Source organism: Narcine bancroftii, chromosome 3 (genome assembly GCF_036971445.1).
Source record: "Narcine bancroftii isolate sNarBan1 chromosome 3, sNarBan1.hap1, whole genome shotgun sequence".
NCBI classification, from domain to species: domain Eukaryota; kingdom Metazoa; phylum Chordata; class Chondrichthyes; order Torpediniformes; family Narcinidae; genus Narcine; species Narcine bancroftii.
The window spans coordinates 210,501,548-210,525,569 of NC_091471.1; the positions used below are offsets into that span (position 1 = coordinate 210,501,548).

The 24,022-nt window shown below is 42.2% G+C and overlaps 1 protein-coding gene across 4 annotated transcripts in view; it reads left to right on the top strand.

The window, feature by feature from the left end:
* tmem192 (transmembrane protein 192) overlaps positions 1 to 22,094 on the top strand; it is a 44,479-nt gene extending 22,385 nt beyond the window's left edge. For 3 of the 4 annotated variants that reach the window (XM_069926512.1, XM_069926513.1, XM_069926514.1), the window contains 3 exons: positions 8,893 to 9,024; positions 16,406 to 16,514; positions 20,194 to 22,094. In XM_069926512.1, the coding sequence (XP_069782613.1) occupies positions 8,893 to 9,024; positions 16,406 to 16,514; positions 20,194 to 20,317 (365 nt within the window). In that variant the 3' untranslated portion in view covers positions 20,318 to 22,094. The remainder of the gene's footprint in view (positions 1 to 8,892; positions 9,025 to 16,405; positions 16,515 to 20,193) is intronic. The other variant, XM_069926515.1, reaches the window with a different exon arrangement.
* The last annotated feature ends 1,928 nt before the right edge of the window (positions 22,095 to 24,022 follow it).

Genomic DNA, 24,022 nt, shown 5'->3' on the forward strand with positions numbered 1-24,022 from the left:
ATCTCCCGCGTGTGTCCAGCCAAAACTCTTTGAACCCTGCATGCAGCACTAATTGTCGTGTTGGGAAGAGTATCAGGTTTGGTGGGTTCACTGATAGACAAGTCTGGACACAGATGATACACTCACACGTAACTTTAATTAACAAACGGAAACAAACAGAGGAGAATGTCAAATGGAACTCGATTACTATTTCACTTAAACAACGATGTAGACTTTCACCTTGGACCTAGATTGAACTCTGACAATAGAGAACCTTTACTTGACACACTCACCCACTTGAGTATACACACTACAAACAGGGACTTTCACACAAACACCCGGTTCTCTGTACTAACGTGGATGATGCAGCTCTCTGCAAATACTGTTCACAGTAGCAACCTGGCATGGAGTGAAGTCTGGGGCTTGGACCATGAGGAAGAAATGTGCTAACCATTGATGTTTATACAATTCTGATCTGGGCGCCTAGCCAATAATGACCCCAGATAATTTAAACGAATCAACTGCAAGGTGTGCACTAATGGGAGGCCAGAGTCCAACCTTGATAGACAGGTAATAAGTTTCAGACAGGGAGGACACATGACCACCCATCATACACACATTCCAGACAGGTTGGGAGGCCACGTTTCCTCCACACAGAACATACGCTCCGTATTCATGGTGAAGTAGTGAACTGGATTCGACAATGGCTGGATGGGAGAAGCCAGAGAGTAGTGGTGGATGATTGCTTCTCAGACTGGAGGACTAGGACCAGTGGTGAACCTCAAGCATCAGTCCATTGTTTGTCATCTATATCAATGATCTGGATGATAATGTGGTAAATTGAATCAGCAAGTTTGCAGATGACACAAAGATTGGAGATGTTTTTGACAGTGAAGAATATTTTCAAAGCTTGCAGAGGGATCTGGGCCAACTAGTTTTATTTTAGATAAGTTTATCATGTACGGTTTAATTATGATTGTCCTAGATCATAACAATTATTTAGATAATATACCAAGATATGATGACTGTTAGTATAATGTAACTCAAGTACTTTATATTCATAATTATTTTAATAAATAAGGTCAAATTAACGATTTTGATGAAATTTGTTGTAAAGTACATTGCATTAATTACAATGTTATATTGTGTTATATTACTTTGTTATATTAGTAGAACATGTATATATTAGGATTATTATGTTAAACAATAAAAATATTTTAAAAAGAAAGGAAAGATGGTCTGAAAAATGTTGATGGAATTTATTGCAGACAAGTGCGAAGTGTAACATTTTGGAAGGACAAACTAAGAAAGGACATGCATGGTAAATGGTTTGGCACTCAGGAGTGCAGTAGAACAGAGGGATCTGGGAATACAGATACATGAATCCATGAACGTATTAAGTACAGGAGTTGGGATATTATGGTAAAGTTGTATATGACATTGGTGAGGGCAAATTTTGAGTATTGTGTACAGTTTTGGTCACCTAACTACAAGAAAGGTATCAATAAGATGGAAAGAGTGCAGAGATTTACTTGGATGTTGCCCAGACTTCAGAAACTGAGTTACAGAGTATATAGGTTAGGGCTTTATTCCCTGGATTGTAGAAGAATGAGGTGAGATTTAATAGAGGTATTTAAAGTTATGAGTGGGACAGACAGACAGTAAATATAGGGAAACCTTTTCCACTGAGGGTAGGTGAGATACAAACCAAACAACATGGGTTAAGGGTGAAAGGGGAAATGTTTAGGGGGAACAGACTTCTTCACTCAGAGTGTGGAATGAACTTCAAGATGAAGTGGTAAATGTAGGCTCAATTTTAACATTTGAGAAGAATTTGGACATGTTCGTGGATGGGAGAGGTATGGAGGGCTATAGACTGGTGCAGTTCAGTGGGGCTAGGCAGAAAAATGGTTAGAAGGGCTGAAAGGGCCTCTTTCTTTGCTGTAATGTTCTTAAATTGCGATTAACTGCCTCAGGTGCAAATTAAGAATCGTGTGTAAAAAAAAAAAAAAAGTTAAACTATGTTTGCATAAAAAATGTGCAATTCTGTGTTACACTTTGAAAAGAGTACTTTAATTATTTTGAAATATGATTGGATGGGTTCCTGAATGATTTCCTGACAGGTTGCATCACCCCCTGATTTAGTCATTCAAGTGCCCAGGAACATATTGGGAGGCAACCTATCCAGGTCCAACATAGGCTCCGACTTTCCTTCTGTTGCACACATCTATGTGAGGTGCTGCCTCAGCAAGGCAACCAACATCATAAAGGTTACAACCTCTTCTCACTGCTACCTTCAGGCAGAAGGTACAGAAGCCTGTAAACCAGCACCTCTAGATTCAAGAACAATTTTTTTCCAACAGTTATCAGACTGGAACCTCCCCTTGTTACATTCATCATGGATTGTTGCAACAGCACATAATGACTGTGTGCACTATTGCAAGTCACTATTTTTTGCACGAGGATTACTGAATAATATCTTTCCATCTTGTGCATTTATTATAATCTTAATTCGATACGTTTACTATCATAGTTTTTTTCACAATTGCCATTCCAGCTGCCACAAGTTATAACTTTGGTGCATGTGTACATTGTAAAAGGTATATGATATTATCATTAGATGCGGTAGGAAAATCAAATTGAGCACAGAAATTTTGCAGCAGTTATATTGGCTATCCTTGCGTTTCTGAATTTTAAATATTATTTGTTGAATTGTATTGGAGTTCTTGTCCACTTGCAGTTTTAAGTTAAGCCCTATTTTTAATTGGACACTTATCAACTTTAGTCAGATATTCCATTTGGGCTTGCATGCATTGAATCTCACCATATGGTCTCAGTCTCCAGGTCACAATCTCGCTCATAATTTTTGTGTTTCTGCAAAATGTTGGGATTTTTTTTTTGTAAATTATTCTATGCTGTCAAATTGCTGGCTATGGACCTGTTTTGCCAGGTTGTGATCAAAGCAAACGAACATCAATGACTGTCAACAGGTTTCCAGCTGAATTCAGGTTATAAAGCCTCATGTACCTCCTGTTTCAAGTTTTATTTAAAATTTGATCATGTATGTTTATTTGGGATTTTGTCAGTTTCTTTTTAATTGTATAGTTAATGGCACGATTTTCAGGTATAGTGGCCAATCACCTCTTCTGCCACAAGAATGAATTTGTCATCACCTAGTGGTTTTAAAGCAAAGCTGCAAATGGCATAAAGTGAAATCTTATTGAACGCTGGGCCCTACAACCATAATGGATTCATAAAAATTGCAACGCAGAACTTTTGGACTTTTAAGTTTACATGTGTATTGTCTGACTAATTGCCTAGCTATTCCAAGATAAATCAACTATCCATTTTGATGCCTGCTTAAAGTCCATTTATTATTGTTCTTCAGGAAAATTCTCCTCCACTCCTGTGGCCCGATGGGTGATTAATTTTGTCTTTTTATATTTTGCTGATTCATCGGCCTGTGAAAACTAACAATGTCTGAAGCTTTTAATTAATCTTTTTAAGATTTCGGTTTTTCATAGCAATGCATCTAATTTCCTTATAAGACCTTTAGAAGGCCCCCTGTATCATTCCAGTAATGAGGCTTTAATAAATTGTAATCCAGTTGTGATCCATCTAAAATTTAAAAAAGCACATTGTTTAAATTCATATGGGGTGGCACAGTTGGCGTAGCGGTCAGCGCAAAGTCTTTACAGTGTCCGCAATCGGGACCTGGGTTTGAAGCCCCCACTGTCTGTAATGAGTTTGTACGTTATCCCCGTGTCTGCTTGGGTTTTCCCTGGGGTCTCTAGTTTCCTTTCACCGTTTGAAATGTACTGGAGGTTGTAGGTTAATAGAGTGTAAATAGGGCAGTACCGACTCGTGAGCCAAAATTACCTGTTATCGTGCTGCATGTCTAAATTTTTGTAAAAGTTAGCAACTCATTTTCTTATATTGTTTTCTCTAACTTGTTTACTATTGAGATTTGTTTGTAGCCCTATCCTACATCTTGGTTATATCAGTCCAAGTTCCAAGAAGTTTTATTTTTTCCCATGTTTTTGCTTCATATTTTTCTACATCTCTATTGTATTTTTGTTTTCACTTTCCCCCATGTTTCCTACATGTTTTTTTTTCCTTCATTTTGTCAGTGGCAGGCTCCTGTTTCCTAGAATCTGTTACAGTAAAAGTCCAGAAATCCAGATCACCCAAGAATCCAACTCCTCGACAACCCTCGGCTTTGGCATGCATTGCGTGCATCTGTGCTGCCCGAGAATCTGGAAAACCCAGACCGACCCAATCCCCTGAGCAGTCTGGATTTTAGGACCTTTACAGTAGAAGATAAAGTATGAACATTTTGGGATGAACAACTGCATCCCATACTCCATTTGGAGCCTGTTAACTTCTTGCTGATAATCCTTGCAAAGTTATAGGAGAAAATCGGTCCAAGCATAACCACCACTTCTTCCCAGTCACTAACAATATTTTCCTGGTCTGTGTATGTATTAGACCAGAAGACATTCTTTTCAATCCCATAATTTTAAATCGATTAAATTAGAGGGTAGAGTGATATGCAGTATTGTAGGGTGTGACTTTGTTGCTGGATTTGCCTTGGAGCCTGGAATAAAAGATGGAGTTTGGATCTCACCAATGCTGCTGGGGATTTAATTAGATTGATACCAAGCACAATGCCAGCAATGATGACCACAAAGCTATGGATAGAAAACTGTCTGGATTTGCTATTCTTTGTAAAGATGGAATTCTGCCATTCTGAAACACTGGACCATGTTAAGTGATTCCAAATTGCCTTTTGAGCTAACCCCAGCAAACTATCCAGTGCTAAGGCAAATAAGCATAGACAATGAAAGCTGTCCTAAATCCAATGAACAAATAAACACCATCTTGATTTAAAGATTTTTATAGTCTCATTAGAACTTCTTTTGTACTTCACTGAACATTGTCAGACCAGCTATCTTCAGAGTGAGCTGAAGTATTTCAGAGATGTCTCTTCACTATCCGATTAGGGCACTGGCATTTAAAATTAAAATCCAGGTCTTCCATGATAATGATTTTTTTTCAACTTAATTAATTTCCATTGTTCCTCTGGTTACTTTATAGCATGAAAGCCCTGAATCCACCTTTGTAATCAGGATCTTATCTCAGAACTATTTTGCTTGCTGGCTCCACGTGTCTGATCCCAGGAGGGGAGCCAGCTCGTCTATATACAGGCCAGTGATTGATAGCCAGCCAAGTAGGGCCAGCCTCACAGATTGCCCACCTGCAAGTACAGTGGTTTTCCCCCCTGCATAGGCTGGTAGGAATGCAGCCAGTTTTGTGGTTGTATCTCCACATTCACCTCCTTCTTTAAAATGGGTCCTCAGGAAGGTGGGGGGGGGGGGGTGTTGTCCTTTAGCACCAGGTATTATTTTCGAGTTCAGGTGATTTGGCGGTCATCTGTCACTCTGACACCATTGCATGGCCGGCTCCTGGTCAATGGTCAGCAGGGATGGGGCTGCCTGAAGGCCAGCTGGGGTGGTGGGGGGGGGGGGGTGGGGGAGGATGTAGATGTGGGGCATCTGCGAGGAGTGCGGCCCTCTGGAGAGGAGGAGGGAGGGGGTCTGCTCCCAGGGAATTCTGGGTAGGCCAGGGGTGCCCAGGGTGAGGTTTGGTCCCTGCTGGCACCAGGTACCCTGGTCGAGACAGTGTCCTCACATCTATTGGGGTACCTGACATAGGCGTAGTTCATGTTTGAATGGAGAAGGGGCATCTGCTTGACCAGAGGGTCAGACTTGCAGGTCCGCATGTGTTTGCAGAGGAGCACCGGTCCCAGAGATGTCAGTCACGTTGGCAGGGATATGCTAGTTGCCGATTTCCAAGGGAAGGAGAAAAGCCATTTATGAGGGGTCTGATTGGGAGCTGTGCACAAGAGCGTCCGTGTGGTGTGGAGTTCCTTGGGGAGGGCCTCTTGCCACTAGTTGACAGACCAACCCTTTGACCTCTGGCCCAGGAGGACTACCTTCCAGATTACCCCATTTTCACACTCCAACTGCCCCTGGGTTGTAGCTAGTCATGCAACTAGCCGCAATGCCTTGTGCTACCAGGAACTGGCACAGCTTCTCACCCATGAAGCTGGACCCCCAGTCACTGTGGATGAATGCTGGGTATCTGAACATGGTCAGTGCCCTGATAATGGTGTCTGTGGAGGTGTCAGGGCAAGTGATGGCGAAGGGAAAGTGGGATTATTCATCTATGATCAAGAGGAAGTAGACATTCTTATTCGTGGAAGGCAGTGGTCCCTTGAAGTTGACACTGAGTTGCTTGAAGGGCCGAATGGCCTTGACTACATGGGCCTGTGTTGGGTGGAAGAAGCACAGTTTGCACTCTACACTGACTCTGCAGGAATCAGTCATGGTCCGGACTTCTTGGACAGTGAAGGAGAGGTTCCGGACATAATGAAATGATACAGGTGAGTGATGCCCAGGTTGCAGAGGATGTCATGCAGCACCTGCAGTTGCTCGGACTGCGCACTGCTGCATGTCTGGAACAGAGCATCGGGGGTAGTCATTGAATTTCCCCACCTCTGAATCGTGGAGGGTCCTGGAGAAAAAGGCCACGGGTCTGCCCCCTTAATTGAGGGTGGCATCAAAGGCGACTTCAAAGGCATCGCATTCTACCTGGAATGGAGTGTCCTCATCCATGGCATCCATGGTGGCATTGGCAATGTCCTTTCTGTTGTGGGCAAAGGCCACTTGCATCTCAGGGGGAGAGGAAAAGTGGTAGCTTGAGCCAGTGGGTGGACCTTGTCCGAGAAGCAGGGGACCCACTGGGAGTAGTAAAAGAAGAGCCCTAGGCATTTGTGGGGGCGATTGCATTCGGGGTCAGGACCAATGACACCATGTTCCACTATGAACCCCAGGATGGCGAGGTGGATGGTGCTAAACACACACCTGTTGTAAGTGAGGTTCAGCGCTTCAGCCGTCAGGAGAAATTTTCCAGGTTGGCATCGTGGTCCTGCTGGTTGTGGTAGCAGATGGTGACTTTGGCCAGGTACAGGAAAGTTGCTCTTAGATTGTGTCTGTCTACCATCTCCTGCTGGAACACGGAGACCCCATTTGTGACCCCAAAAGGAGCCCAGGCAGAACTGGTAAAGGCACCCATCTGCCTCAAAGGTAGTTTAAGGTTTATTCCAGGCTTGGATGAGGAGCTGGTGATAGGCTGACTTCAGGTCAGTCATGGAGAAAACCCTGTACTGGGCTATCTCGTTGTCCATGTCAGCGATGTGGGGCAGTGGGTAGGGGCTCTCCAGGGCTGATGCTGGGCTCTATAACTCTTTCCACCAGAAGCCCCCAAATAAGCGTCTTCGTCTCACTTGGCTGCTGTACCTTGATGCTGAGCAGGTATCAAGCGTAGAGTGCATTCATCGGGGGCCGGTATATGACCTGCAGGACGATCATCACTGGATCAAAATCCATGCTGTCTTGGATAGCCTGGAAAGTGCAGGAGCCCAGTTTGGTGCAAAGTACCAAGAGTCTCTTCTGGTTCCTGTTGATGACCTCAGCCTGTGTCTGAATGATCGCCTCAATTGCGTGCTTCCAGATCTCGAAGTATGCTGGGGCGTCTGGGTGTTGAGGATCGATATCCAGACTCTCGATGGTGAGGAACCTCTCCATGGTCCTTTAAAAATTGTAATGCGCTATGGTGCAGCAAGCACACACAGAACACTGATAAGACTGTACTTTAGGCTTTTTTGTACACACCAGTCATAATATCTTTGCTGGCTCCATGTGTGCCTGGCTGTCCTTTGCAGGCTCCATGTGTCCAACTGATCCCGGGAGTGGCTGGCTCGAGTCTATATACAGGCTGGTGTTTGACAGCAGTCACGTGGGGCTAGCCTCCCAGGCTGCCTACCTGCAGGTACAGTGGTTTCCCCCTGAAGTAGGCCGGTAGGAATGCGGCCAGTGTTGAGGTTGTATCACCACAGCCAGCTTTAATTTTGGCATTCTCATCACCTTTCACTTGATTTCTTGGGTGCACATTGTTTTTATTTTAGTTGTGTGCGTGTATGTGCATGTAAATGTGTATGGTTCATCGGCCTACTATTTTTTCTAGCTTTTCTAATGCCTGCCTTGGTTTTGCGTGTACTTTAAAGTTCCCCATTCCCTGTGCTGTTTTATTTAGATGTTTCTTCACATTCTATGTGTTGTAATTCAAATGGGTGGCACCGTTAGCGCAATGCTATTACAATTCCAGCAACCTGGGTTCGAATCTGGTGCTGCTTGTAAGAAGTTTGGATGTACTCCCTGTGTCTGTGTGGTTTTCCTCCTGGTGCCATGGTTTCCTCCCACCCTTCAAAACGTATAGTGGTTGTGGTGTAATTGGCCAGATGGGCCTGTTACCATGATGAATGCCTAAATAACAAATCTACATTAGAAGTAATTCATATCATTTTCTTTTACAGAAACTGGCTGAGGTTATTCAGAAGTTGCTTTTGGTTGTTTTATAAGAAATCTTCCACAGATGATGAAAATAAGCTTCTTGTGTTAAATGGGTAACAAAATCCTTCATACCCTGGAAGGTATTAGTATTGGATGGAGGGGCTATCCAGTAACATGGACAACTATAGATGATGCCCAGGTCTGAACCACCCTATTTCACTCCAATCATCTCCGTAAAAGGGTAGAGAGGGTTATTTGTGTCCAGGAGTTTATAGCTCCTAATGGGGAGAGTAGTAAAAGAGTAAAGAGACCTTTCTTCCAGCTTTGGGGTGAAGCATTTTATTATAAACTAGTTCAGATTTCTTATGCACTAAAATGTCAAAATATAAAATTTCAGCAAAATGGTTTTTTCATCTTTCTAATTTGTTGTGCATTAGAAAGGCATGTTTTGGTATACTAAGGAACATTCATTGATTAGTGTATGCTCGTTTATTTGCAGGAAATGTGGTTTTCCTGATTATACTTGCATTGCGGCAGTCCTTTGATCTAGAAGACCTGATGATTTACCTAATACTTGGAGTCCTATCTGTGGAGCTTTTCTTTTCTTCAGGGTGCATCATCATTTACACAGGTGAGGGAAAAGAAGAAGCCAGTGTTCCCTGCTGTGTACTTAAAAAGTTGCAGTTACAATGGGCATTGGGCATTGCAAAATATTTGACTCTTCTATTTACAAATGAATAGTTCCCATCCTTACTGAACTTAACCCTTTCCTGTTTTTTTTTTAATTAAAAAGTAAAAACATTTGGTTTTGAAAGAATAGGTCCGTCCATTCATTAACTGCTCCTGGTCCTTTAACTTTCTATCCCCTCCAGAGCCATTTAACACTCCTACATTCACAAGCCAATTTAAACATAGAGAAAAGTCTTGCCTCTGCAACCTTGGCCAATTTAAAATTTTAAGATTGGTTGATCTGGCCGTTATAAACTGCATGGAAAGCAAAATTCATCCTAGAAAGACTGGAAGCTTGTTGAACATCCAGAAAATAATGAATTAGCATGTGCAAGATGACCACCATCGAGTGTGGACAAAATATTTGGTAAACCTATTCCATTCAAATGCACATCGGAGATGGTATAAACTGTTCTTCCATTCTCTCCCTTGCCTTTTGAAAGGGGTCTTCTGGGCTTGATATTTTGGTGAGAATGGCTTGGTTGACACAATGATCTGAATCCAGGACTTTCCTGTGTATATACTTTAATTTATACACTAAATTATTTGGGCTTATCATTATTTTTTAATTGTAAATTTGTTTGCATGGCTCAGTAATCTGTTATTAGTATGATTGTGAGAAACACAGGAAGCTAGAGCAAACGCTTTAATGCAGTGAAAAAGCCCTACTGTAAAGGCGAAGATTCTTTGCCCTTGCATTGGGAGACTTACCTCTATGAATGTGCAGTGGCTTGCTCAAAGGCGCCGTCTGCCATCCCTCTCGGGAATCATTTTCGGAGTGCTGAGGTCCACCGCCTCACATCAATATAATACCACTGCAAACGGCTGGCTAGGGCTGGGCTGATGACACCACAATGATGCCGTCAGCCCAAGACCCATCTCCCCTCTCCCTCCATCACCCACTCACCCCTCTCCTTCTGTGAGCCACTCAGGGCAGGGGCGGCCGCAGGGGTAGCCATTGGGGGCAGTCAGGGCAGGGGGGAACTGTCAGGGCGGGGCAGGGGCAGCCACTAGGCCTCTTCAGCCTTTGTGGCTGCTCATCAGTGGTTCAAAACATGGCAGAGCAATGGCTGTCTTCCCTAACCATAATCCCCCATGCAGCTGGAACTGTTCTAGGAAACGCAAAGTGGTTCCTGCTGTGTGGGGATCATGGGTAGGGAAGATGGTTATTGCTCTGCCGCGTATTTATGACTGGTGGTGCTATGGCAGCAGTTGCCCCGCCTTCATCAGCTTTGGATGGCCCTATGAAGCGCCGCTCAATGTGAATGTGATGCAAGAGCAACCTTTTAGGGGCTGCTCCATGAAAGGTGTTTATATTTTTCCCTCCGCGCTTATAGCTGGGCCCCCAGGCGCAGTCTTGGCATGAAAGGGCCTAATGAGAAGCTGATGGGATGGTGGATCAGGCAGCATCCTTGGAGAAATGGACAATGTTTTGAGTTATGGGCCTTTTTCAAGACTTTTTTGATCTCAATAAAGGGTCCTGACCTGAAACATTGTCTCCTTTGATGTTGCCTGACACACTAAATCTCTTCAGTTTCCATGATTCAAACTGAAAGTGAAGACAAACTTTTCTTTTCCACTTGTCTACATTCTCCTGCCAAACATTCCCAACGTATTAGAAAATTGAGCATTTTACAGTTTTCTTCCTTTTCAAATACAAATGTGAATTCTGTTCTTCATCTGAGTTGTTGATGAGATTTCACAGATGCAATGAGGTGCTTATTTCTTGCGCCGCATCTTCAGGTACTTGCACAGACCAGTTGTTTAAAAATAGTTAACTACAATTTCCATTTGTATCTTCTGTCAAGAGATTTACTGCTCTCTCCACTCCTGGAATTTAATATTCATTGTAGTGACTTCTATAAAACCCCTGTTATATGGAATTCAAGCAAATGGCAAAAAATCATGAAAAATTAATAGATTTTAAAAATACAGAAGTTTAAATTTGGCATGCCTCATCATTAGTTCACCAATCATGCAACATGCAATCTCAAGCAACTGGAAAATTCACTTATCCGAGATCTACTAATCCCCATAGGTGCCAGATAGCAGGGGTTTTTACTGTACAGGTACACGATCCTTTATCCGGACATCTAAAATCTGGAAAGCTTAAAAATCCGGTAAGTGGGGAAATAGGCGGCTGAGGGACCGGTGCTCGGGGGAGGCGGCCAGGCGACTGGAAGTGGGTGGATACAACAGCACAATTTGGGTAGGGTTAACGAAATCCAGAAAAATCTGAAATTCAGAGCACACTGTCCCCCAAGGGTTCTAGATAAAGGATCGTGTACCTGTACTCATTTTTTATTTATAGTAGCAACATTGTCAATTTGAATCTCAATGTCTTTAGAATTTTTTTATTGTAAATAATACACAATATCCCTTGATGTGATTTGTATCTTTTTGTAATTTTTACAGTTTGACTAATGTGTGATAACAATAGACCAGAGATAGTGTGTGACAACTAATTTAAAAGAGTACAATAAACAGATTAGTAACTTTAATTCTATTCATGTTTAGATTTTGGGTCTTTTACATTTTTTAATATAAAACATGAGAATTCTGTAAAATGTAAATACAGGTGTTGATATTTGGGAATTAAATCCTCTTCTGGAAGAGGCTGAATTAAACTACCCAGACAAAGATAATATGGTGCTCTGAATTTTGTTTTTGCATACTTTCACCAGGTGAAGGCAAGTCTTCACTCTAATATCCCAAAAATTTGCTGCAATGTATAATTGTAATTCTCTTCAGATGCTGAGATCAAATATCTCGGTAAGTCTTTAGGTCCTTTTATAGATTTTAAAATGTGACCATAAAGGCGGAGATTCTCTGCCCTTGCGTCACAGAACTTAAGATCATAAATGTTCCGTGAGTGGACTCCAATCCCTCTTCAACCTAGTGTCAGCAGTGGAGTGGAGCGCTCCGCCACACATCATGAAGGTACAGCCACTGCAAGCGGCTGGCTAGGAGTGGTCTAATGACATTGTGATGACAGTCATGCCAGCCAGTGCCCTGGGTAATTTATGCAGGCATTTGTTTAATGAGCCTCCCCTAAGGTTATTGCTCCCATGGCTGCCTGTGCTAGTTCTCCCTCCTCATTTCCCTCCCCTTCCTCTGTGAGCAAGGGGGAGTTTGCCTGTCGAGATGCATGGCTGGACTCCAGTTTTGGGCTGACTTTATGCTGCGGTCCTAGTCTCCAATGATTCACCTCCCCATTCTATCCCTCTCCCACCAGTCACCCCAAGAGAGAACTCTGCAGTCAGGGGACAGAGGAGGAAATGGAAGGCAAGCCCGAGGAAGAGCACCCTGTCAGCTTCACATGCGGGAGAGGTGGTGCTGAGAGGGTGCATTGGACACAGGGTAGAACTGGTTCGCATCCCCAGGGACCACAGGCACTCTGCTTTCTTGCACTGGATGGTTGTGGTTTAACTATGAACCTGCTTTCCTCCCCCCCCCCCCCCCACCCCCCCAAACCAACCAACCTAAATCGTGTGGCCAGGATTCATCACCCCCCATTACCCCCATTAGTAACATTTCACCTATCGGCTGGGGTACATTAGGAGAGAGGTGAAGTGCGGTAAACGGCCTTCCCCCACACTCACGGATAAATTTGCTTCCCCTCCCTCCCACCAACCAACTGCCCAAATCTTGTTTCAGATGCCTCCCTCCATCCCCCACCAATCACCCTGTCCCCAAGAGAGAGCTCTACAGTCAGGGGTCAGTGAGAGTGTGCACTAATTCGCTAGTTCTTCTCTCCCGCAATACTGGTCTCTAAGAATGATCAATGGCCGATTTTGTTAACCATAATCCCCCATGCATGTGAGTACGGCGCTCGAGTCAGGTACTGGCATTTTTTCGGTCAGCCCCCTTCCTCCCCCGCCGGCCGCTCCAGCCCCCTTCCTCCCCCGCCGGCCGCTCCAGCCCCCGTTCTCCCCCGCCGGCCACTCCAGCCCCCATTCTCCCCCACCAGCTTCTCCAGCCCTGCAGTCCCTGCACTGACAGCCCAGCCAGCTGCCACTGCCCAGACGTCCTGCGCCGGGGGAAGGGGCAGCTGGGAGAGGAGCTGTCAGGCGCTCGCCAGCTGACTGTCATCCGGAATGCATTCAGATGGCTGGGGAGGCCATTGTGCTGTGGCGATTATTCCTCTAGGAGGAGGGTTACAAAGTTCGCCTTGCAGGTGCCTTCTGCACATTCATGTGGCCTCCCAACAACCGCATATTGCCAAAATATGTGGCTTTACAAGCGGGGCAATTGGCCACCTGAAAGTGCCTACTGAATCTCAGTAATCTTTCTGCTAAAGATGACGCACCTATCTATTCCCCTGCTGGTATCGTGATTTGTCTAGGAAAAAGGTGGCAGACTCAAACTTAATTCTAATGGCATTGCTTTTTATAACACAAGATCATTCATCCAATCTTTAAAATTTGCCTTATGTTCTCCACATTATTTTTTCAATTTATTTCATTGTCTAATTTTTTTTTTCATTTTTGGAGCATACTATTTAATGTCACCTCACCTGCTCTTTGGCTGTTTCATGTATCAAGTGAATAATACATTTTTCTGCATTTTCTTTGGAATTTTTTAAAATCAGTCAATAAAACAAAAAACATTATTTTGACTTCCCTTGCTGACTGTTGACAACTTTTAGATTCTACTTGGTCTACAGATTAGAGATTTTATGTAAAGCATCAGGAGTATATGGTTCTACATTATTTGTTCTGCATCGACTGCTTAGTTCATACAGACTTGTCAAAAAGTGATTGATGATGGACTGAATTACTTTATAAGGTATCCGTTTTAATCTTGCACTTCACTGCAAGAACTTCTTTTATGTTTATTTAATGGACATACCATTTCCTCCCAAGCTGGTGGTCTCCAGCTATATTGCCCACACCCCTCTTTATAAATGTGTTACTTTCACTAATAGTTACTACACTGGTGTGAAAACCCTAATAGCCAGTTGAGCGTAGAATACAGCCTACAAACAGGCCCTTTGGCCCATGATGTCTGTGCGAATACAATACCCAATTAAACAAAATCTCTCTGCCTACATGTGAAACATTACTTTCTATTTCCTGCATATTCATGTCGTTCTGAGAGTCTTTTAAAGCAACCTTTAGTCAGTTTTTCTCTAATAATCTACTTGTATATTGAGCTATCTGTACTTAAACCCGTGTGCCCACTAAAATCATCGAGTGAAACATGGAAGTCTGCAGATGCTGTGATTGTAGTAAAGACACACAGAAATGCTGGAGGAACTCCGCTGGTTTTGAAGCATCCTAAGGAAGTAAAGATATATTACCAATGTTTTGGACCTTAGCCCTTCTTCAGGGAATAAGCAAACAGCTTTGAAGGTTCGGGCACAAAATGTTGGTAGGTAGCGGCAGCTACAGCAAAGAGACTCACAGCTACCACATTGGATGTTCTCAACGACTCTTATTCAAATCCCACGCGCGCCCCTTTAAGGGCAGCATGAGCTTGGCCCCTGCGTGAGTGGTGATGTCATAACGGCTGCCTGAGGCAAGCACTGGGCTGGAACCACGAGGCAAGGCGGACCCCCGACGACCCCGCCACACGGCGGTACAAGCAGGGCCGGTTTGCCAAGAGCGAGTGCCCCACCACAGGTAATAGATTTTTACTTCCTATGAATGCTGTGAAACCTGCTGAGTTCCTCCAGCATTTCTGTGGTTTATTTACACACTATAATCAACTCCAGCGCTGGATGGGTCACGTCTCCAGAATGGAGGACCATCGCCTTCCCAAGATCGTGTTATATGGCGAGCTCTCCACTGGCCACCGTGACAGAGGTGCACCAAAGAAAAGGTACAAGGACTGCCTAAAGAAATCTCTTGGTGCCTGCCACATTGACCACCGCCAGTGGGCTGATAACGCCTCAAACCGTGCATCTTGGCGCCTCACAGTTTGGCGGGCAGCAACCTCCTTTGAAGAAGACCGCAGAGCCCACCTCACTGACAAAAGGCAAAGGAGGAAAAACCCAACACCCAACCCCAACCAACCAATTTTCCCCTGCAACCGCTGCAATCGTGTCTGCCTGTCCCGCATCGGACTTGTCAGCCACAAACGAGCCTGCAGCTGACGTGGACTTTTTACCCCCTCCATAAATCTTCGTCCGCGAAGCCAAGCCAAAGAATAATCAACTCTAAGCTATGGTCGGTTCATTGGTGTCCAGCTAAGTATTGATATTTTTGGTTCTGGGAGAAATTTGTTTCATGGCATTTTTACGCAGAAACTGGAATTATTCTGGAAAAAAAAAGTAGCATGCTTCCCTCCAGAGTCGTTCACGCAGAGGCACTTTCCACTTTCTTCACCTCCATTTAACTTGTAATTCAGAATTGTATTTCGGAAGATCTGGGACCATGTGGTAGAGCAATCAGTTTCTGAGTCGTGGGTCTGAACTCTTTTCAGCTTTGTTTTCCAGTCCAGTTTGGGAACCATTTAAAAAGGGGTTGACAGAGGTAATAATAATTTAAAAAAAATTTCTGAGGTACTCCTGGTATTTTTTTTTTAAATTCAGGTCTAGGGATAAGGATGAAACGAGTTGGTTTAGAAAAGTGGGTGTTGGCAAGTTTGAAATTGAACAAAAGGAAAAGAAACAAATTCTTCAGAAAGTGAGTGATTGCGAGCTAGTAAATCGAGAAACAAGATAAAATAGATGAGAATAACAATAATTGATTTAATTTTTCTTCACCAAAATTGAGAGGCTTTGGCATTGCAACTAGGGTTGCTTTGAAGCACAAGTCATATTTTTAACCTGATCCATTCAAGGCAGACCCAGGTTTAAATTGGCATCCCGAGACCAGGAGACTTCTGTAATTGCTGCTCCATCAAGGAATTGGTTGATTTAATTCAGAGCCATCGACTTGGTTATTCTTAAAAACCATCAGGATTGCTTTCCTCCATAGTTATTTATACAGGGTTTAAAAAAAACTTTAAAGACCTGACATTGGAGGGATGCTAGTTTTTCCAACCCAGAACCACTGAGCTAGAAGGTTGAGCACATCTGTTCTTGTAGTTAATTTCCACAAGAGCTCAGGTGAGAAAATGAGTAGGCAAGTCCAATTAAGTTGTCTGATGTTAATTATCCTTTCAGAAGTAGTTATAGTTTAATTTGCCCTAAAAAAAAGACAATATCAAGCCATTTTTGTTATTTCCATTTTATGAAACAATCTCTTTAATGTCTTCAAAGGCATGCGGTTTTTTTTTAAATTGACCATTGTATCTGATTTTGTGTAATAGTGTGACTTCTTGATATTCTTCCACAGTAAAGATTATGAAGTTCAATAGAATGAAGCCATGTCCTGACATCCAAGAGGAAGAGAGAAGACATAGTTATCCTAATCGCACTAATATTCTGTCAGAGATTGGATGCAGGTAAATATTTCAATCAATTTAACCATTCTAAGTGATTATTAGAACATTCAGCAATGACAGAAGGAATGTTTTCTGCTGATCAGTTTCTACCTTGTATAATATCGTTATTGTTTCAAAGAGGAAGAGCAAAGGGAGGGTGAGGTAACCATGGCTGACAAAGGAAGTCCAGGACATAATGAAAGCAAAAGAGAGGGCATACAATATTGTAACAAAAAGGGAAATTGAAGGATTGGAAAGCTTTTATTTAAAAAACAACAGATTACCACTAAAAAGCAATATATGGAGAAAAAATATGGTCAATTAGACAATAAATATAAAAGGATGCCAAAAGTTTTCTCAGATATATAAAGAGTAAAAGAAAGGCAAAACTGGCCATCTGACCTCTGGAAAATGGCACTGGAGAAGTGGATGAAGTGCAAGAAAAACAAGAGAATGACTCGGGAAAGGGATTGAGGCACTTGAGGATGATGTAAGAAATTCAAGTTAGAGGCTGAAATGAGTATTTTGTAATAGTATTCACCAAGGAGAAGATGAGGAAGAATATTATTGAGCACTCAGGTATATTTAACTGCTTTATTGATGCAAGTATAAGAGAGCCAGGTTTGATTCTAAGCTTTGGATCACCTTTGGAGACTGTAGTTGCCATTTTTCAACATGAGGACCAGAGTTTGTGCCAATGAAAGTCAAAGAAGCCATTATGAGGGTGAAAAACAAGAGTAAAACAGTAAGAGATCACCCAAACCTCAGGATTTCCAAAATGAACTGTTTGGAACATCATTAAGAAGAAAGAGCAAAGAGACTTGCGTTCCAAGGAAGACCTCCATTGCTGATGGCATAAGAATTCTCGCCATAATGAAGAAAAATCCCAATTGCCTGTCCGACAGATCAGAAACACTCATTAGGAGGGATGTGTCAATGACAACTGTCCTCAAAAGACTTCAAGAACTGAAATACAGAGGTTACACTGCAGGATGCAAACTACTCGTTAGCCACAGAAACAGGATGGCCAGATTATAGTTTGCCAAGAAGTATTTAAAAGTGCCTGCGGAATTCTGGAAAAAGGCCCTGTGGACAGATGAGACCAAAATTAACCTGTATCAGAGTGATGGCAAGAGCAAAGTGTTGAGGCCTAAAGGAACTGCCCAAGATTCAAAGCATTCCATCTTTGCCATGGTTTGCATCTTGCAGTATAGCCTCTGTATTTCTGTTCATGAAGTCTTCAATGGACAGTGGTCTTTGACATATTCACACCTGCTTCCGGAAAAGTGTTTTTGATTTAACAGGCGTGCTTTTGGGGATTTTTCTTTATTATGATGAAAATAATTCTGTCCTCAGCAGTGGAGATCTTCCTTGGAAGACCAGTCCCTTTGCCATTACTGAGCTCACCAGTACACTCTTTCTTCTTAATGATGTGCTAAACAGCTGATTTTGGTAATCCTAAGGTTTGGGCAAGATCTCATTGTTTTATTTTCATGTTTTTCATTCTCATAATCGCTTCTTTGACTTTCATTGGCACATGTTGAAAAATGGCAACTACAGACTCCAAAGGTGATCAAAAGCTTAGAAGCAAACCTGGCTCTCTTATACCTGCACTAATGAAGCAATTAAGCATACCTGAGTAATTGCAAACATGTGAAGCCAAAATGCCCTGAAATGAGTGGACCATGTATAAAAATTTCTACATGGTTAAACCAAAAATGTATATAAATAACCTTGAATAAAATCTGGAATGTGCAATCTAATTACTTGTATATTTTTAATTAAAAATGTAAAACTGTGGAACACAGGGGCAAATAAAGGAAAAAAGTGTCTTTGTCCCAAACATTATGGAGGGCACTGTATATCTTTGCCTCCATGGACACTGAGGGACCTGCTGAGTTTACTCAGCACTTTTGTGCAGTTATTTAGTCCATCATGAATTGGATTTGGAATTGGCCTAGTGAAGACAGGGTAGTGTCCTGGCTCGAGCTCTATGACCATTGGTGTTCTACAGGCATTTTTTTGGGGTCCCCTGTTGCTTGTGATGTATGTAAATAACTTGGATGAAAAAGTGGGTAAGTTAGTAATTTTGCAGATGACACTGATTGATAAGAGTTGTGGAGTCTAAAGGCCTGTCTAAGAATAGAAAAGGACATGGATCAGAACTTATTGTGAAGAACAAGTCATGAAAATCATTATTTTGTGGCAGCATCACAGTGCCAACATTCGAGGTAAAATGTAAGGGGAATATGTACAAACAATAGGATGGAATCTTAAAAGCTTTGATGTGCGATGGATCTGGGAGTTCAGGTCCATAGCTCCTTGAAAGTAGCCATGCAAGTTGAAGGGTTAAAGAAGTAGTGTCGCGCCTGCATAAACATTGGTTAGGCTGCACTTAAAGAGTATCGTGTGCAGACACAGGAAGGATATAGAAGTTTTTGTAAAGGGTAGAGATTTACCAGGATGTTGCCCAGATTAGAGGGTATAAGCTATGGGGAGAGGTTGGATTAATCTGGATTGTTTTCTCTGGAGCGTTGGAGGTTGAGGGGAGACCTGATGAGAAGTTTAGAAATTATGCGAGGCAGTGATAAGATGGTTAGGATTTTTTTTTCCCAGGGCAAAAATCAAAAATGTCACCTACTGGAAAACATGCATTTAAGTTGGAGCGAGGTTGGGGGTGGGGGGGGGGGGGGGGGCGGAAGGGAAGTTTAAAGGAGATGTGTGAGGCAATTTTTTTAATACAAAGTGGTAGGTACTGCCAGGAATATTGGTGGAAGCAGATACAATAATAGCATTTGAGACTTCTAGACACGTGAACATGCAGGTAATCAAGAGGCCTATATCATGTGCAAGCAGCAGAGCTTTAGTTTAATTTTGGCATCTTTTTTGATGCTAACTCATGGGACGAAAGGCCTGATCCTGTGCCGTACTGTTCTATGATCTAATGATCGAGTAAAGGAAATTGACATAAAAAATGACCACATGCATTTACAATGTTACTTTACTCTGCCCTATTACAGTGCACTTCCAAGGGTTTTTTTTTCCTCTGCATGCAGTCATTTGTTTAATAACTCTCCTTACTAAACATCCTTGAATAATATTTGGGGGTTGAGATGCCAAAAAAAAATTGGAGCTGGGATAAAGTGTGAAACTTAAGTGTATTCTCCAAACAATTGTCATTGTTGGGCTATCAATGGATTAGACAGTAGCACAAGAATAGGTGAAGACTTGAGTTGATCTAATTATCTGTGCACGGTACTGAGGAAGTGAGAGTGCTAGTGAAGCTATCAATTTTAGTTGAAGCATTAACTGCTCACAATGTTCAGTCAGTGCTCCTGCAACCTGGATTTCTCCTGATCTCTGGCAGTACACCTATTTTGACCATCCCTCTTTTGGAGTGTGCGGTTGGGGAGGAGAGGAATGGACATAGAGCTTTCAGTCAGGATGCTATGAAAGTGGTCATTCAAAGGTGAAAGCATTTCAATAGCCCACTCGGCTTCTGACTTCTCAAATTTATTGTGCTTTTGTTTTTATGAAAAAGTGCAGGAAGTTCTTTTTAGTATTTGGGTAATAATTGCCCCTCATCTGCATTCCAGTGGATTAAACTTCAAAACTATTTTATTACAAGTTAAACATTCAGATCTTGGGAAATGCTGTGTATTCAAAAATTTGTATGTGATAAATGTCTCTTTTTCTGAAGGGATGGATCAAGCTTGGAAAATCTGGTTGAAAAGCAAGCAGACCTCATTGATTACTTAAAAATGCACAATGTGCAGTTAAGCAAAAGACTACTGGCGTTAATATCCCAACAAGACAGGGCTTGAGCTTCTGAAAGAAAAGCTAAAACTAGCCAAAGAATTAAAAAGATTCACAACTTGTGCTTGGAGGGTTACTATTTCAAAAGGGTGTAAGTTGGTTAAAACAATAGTTTGAAATGTCTTTTATTGCTTTGGAAGTCGAGGTTTGCTGTAAGCACTTTTTTTCTTTATAAATGTCTGGTTGTGCAGTTCAAACATGTGACAAAATTAGCTTGCCAAACCTGTGCCAAAAGACTTAATTGTGAAGGTAAGGTAGGATAATTTCACATCTGTACCAGTGAACATTTTCCTTCTTGTTTTTGTAATCTTCACTAACACTTTCTAATGGAATATTGAAAATGTATATTTCTGAAAATGACTTTCTTTAAGAAATGTTTAAGCTATGAGGATGCCTGGAATGTTATGCTCAAAGACTGTGCTAAATATCCCAGGTTGTATTTGGGTTTGGATTTGTACATCAGTCACATCAATACAAAGATATATGAACATTTGATTATCTGAGCATAGAGTAATTCACTGTTCTAAGATTTGTATTGAATTCTGTGTCTTGTATAAACTAGATATGAAACGTTTATAGCAATTGTACAATATTTTGATAAAATTTCACTGATTGCTTTGTGCAATTTGACACTCGATTTTTTTGGGGGTTGGGAAGGGAGGTGTAATGTGGTAGTTATATACCTGGGCAATTTAGTTGACTTTAATCCTAACTGCATCCACAAAGACTGACACAGACACAGTGGTTGGAGGGGCTTCTCAGATTTGAAGAGATAATTTGTGGGGCAGAAGGACGTGTTACTGTGCTGCATCTCCAAGTTAAAATTCAGTGATTGGATGACTTCCACTGCCATGCTGACATGTACCTTGCTCTTCTTCACTATTTACATTGGAGGGAGGGGGAATGCAGATTATGCCTTGTTTTGGTTTTGACTTGAATTTGTGCATTAAATAGACCTTTTTGTGCAGTTTGAGTAGGGACACTGGTATTCTGGTTTGTAAACCAACTGGATGCACTGGCCTGAAATTTGTCAGCCAAAGGTTACCTGCTGCTTTCCACCTGGGCTGAGAAAGCATGCAACTGATGACACAGAGGTGAGACGTGGGGCATAAAACATACAAATATAGGCCCATTCCACTTATTCCTAATATGTTGTACAGTGGTGAAAAAGGCACTGTTTTAACAAAATCATTATGGTGGCAGCCTTTGTTTCAAGTAATCTATCAGGTAATTTTCTATAAGGTAGATATTTAAGAGCATCTGCAACTTCAGCTGAGCATCTGATTGTTCATCCACCTTGTTTGTTTTGTCTGCTATATTTCATTAAACTGAACAAGGGGATGGGAGAAAATCACTCATTTGTTCTGACTTGATTGTCTTGCCATTTTCAAATAATGTGCGTGCATGTGTGTGTGTCTGACCATGTCCTTGCTGTGCCTTCTCACCACTAAACAGGAGGAAAAATTGTAGGAATAGAGTATAAAGGGTACACTGGTTCATCAGGTACCATTTCTTTCTGAGTGAGGAGTTCTTCCCTTTCTGTATGCTTTGTGCCAACTCATCTATCACACTTGCTCATTTATCCAAGTTCAGAGTTTGAGTAATTCCTCAAAAGCCCATCCTTGAACAATGGATGAAAACTGCTGTTTTTTTTCTGGTTTGTTTATGTTGAACTCCACCCTTAAATATAACCTTTTGAAATAATCTTCACTGTTTGCAAAACTATACGTGATGGTCTGGCACCGAATGCTCAATCCTGAAGCATTAAAATCTTTTAAGAATGCCTTTGTATGTATTTTTTTAATGAGCATTTACACCAATCCATCAAATTTATTATCATCTGATTGCACAAATACAACCTGACAAAACTGCATTCTTTGGTCCTTCGTGCAAAACATACAGACGCCCAACCAGACATAACACAAATATAGACAAACAATGCATATGGAGGACAAGAATTCACATATACAAATAAATACGAGAGTCTCGGATGGTTAGTGTGAGCCGTTCCTTTGGTCGTTCAGCATTCACACTGCCCGTGGGAAGAAGCTGTTACTCAGCCTGGTGGTGCTGGCTCTGATACTCCTGTATCTCTTCCTCAATGGAGCAGTTGGAAGATGCTGTGTGCAGGGTGGAAAGGGCTCTCAACAATTTTGCGTGCCCTCTTCAGTAGATCCTGTCAATGGAGGGGAGGGACACTCCACTGATCCTCTCTGCCACCCTTTTGGTCCTGAGGATTGACCTTCGATCCATTTCTCTGCAGCAACCGTACCACAAATTTAAGGAAAAATTTATCTGAATAAAATTGCACTTTTTGAAATAAATGACTTGAGTTGTATAACTGGGATCGGTGCTGGGACCTTTTACTGCTTGTAATATGTGATGTGAACGTAGGGGGAATTCTTAATAAGGGGAAATGATTTGAGAATTGTAGGTGTTGGTGAGGAGGGTTGACTCGGGCTTTAGCAGAAAATGCATCCGTTGGAAAGTTGGGCTGAGCATTGATTGGCAGGTGGAATTTTAACCCTGATAAGTGCAAGCTGATCCATTTTGGGAAGTCAAGTAGGAGTAAGACATTTACAGTAAATATGAGGACAGTAAGGAAAGGTGTTGAACACGGTTCTTGGGATCCAAATCCATAGTTCCCTGAAAGTTGGAGCACTGGTCAATAGGGTGGTGGAGAAGGCATACGTCATCGTCTGACAGCAGTTCAAGATTCAAGAGTCCTCATAATATATAATATTATTTGAAATTTGCTTTAGTTTACTGTAAGGCAAACAGATTCACTATCCTCAGAAATTACCTGGCACCTTTTGCAGTCAGAGAAAGAGAAGCAAAAGAGGGTCCCCCAGAGACACTAATTGTCAGTGGATTCCCCCCCAGTGCTTCCACGGCCACACAGCCTTCAATCTAAAGTAAATGATCAGCAACAATTGCACCAGATCTGATCCTCCAATGCAATCAGAAAGCTTTTAGTGACGTTAGCACCCTCTTGCATCCCAACTCCGATACCTGATACCCCCTTCAGCTGGTCTTGAGCCAGTCTGCAGCCAGGTGCGAGTCCCTTGACCGCAGATGCCAGCAGCCCACTGCCTGTGTGTTCTTCAGCCGCAGAGCCCCTCGCTGGTCTGCTGCTGTTGTCACCGTGTCATGGTTTGTCTTGAGGCAAAATATATGAGATACAACATTTATGTTGCTTCTTTTCCAATACTAGTTAGCTTACACCTGGGGCATTATGTGCAGTGCAGGTTTACACACTATAGAAAGGATGGGATTGTGCTGGGGAGAGTGCAGAAAAGATTCACTGGGATGTTACTTGGAGGATTTTGGTCATGGGGAGAGGTTAGATGAGTTGGACTTTTTTTCCTGGAGCAACAGAGTCTGAAGGGTGCCCTCATAAAGGTGTACAGCATAGTCTTTTTTCCAGGGTGGGTTTCGAGCACAAGAGGGCATAGACGGGATCTTGGGATATTTTTTGAACTGTGTGGTCAATATCTGGGTTGTGCTGTGAGGAGGTGTTGGAATTGGGTAAAAATGCTATGTTTAAAAGGCATTTAGGTAGATATCTAAATAGGAAAGGCCTTATTGCAGGCAAATGGAATTAGTGTAAATGAGCAAAAGTTTGGATTCATAAAGTGGTCTGAAAGATATTAACCAGATTGTGCCATTTTCAAAGGCTGTGGAGATCAAGAATTTCAAAATGCCCACTATAC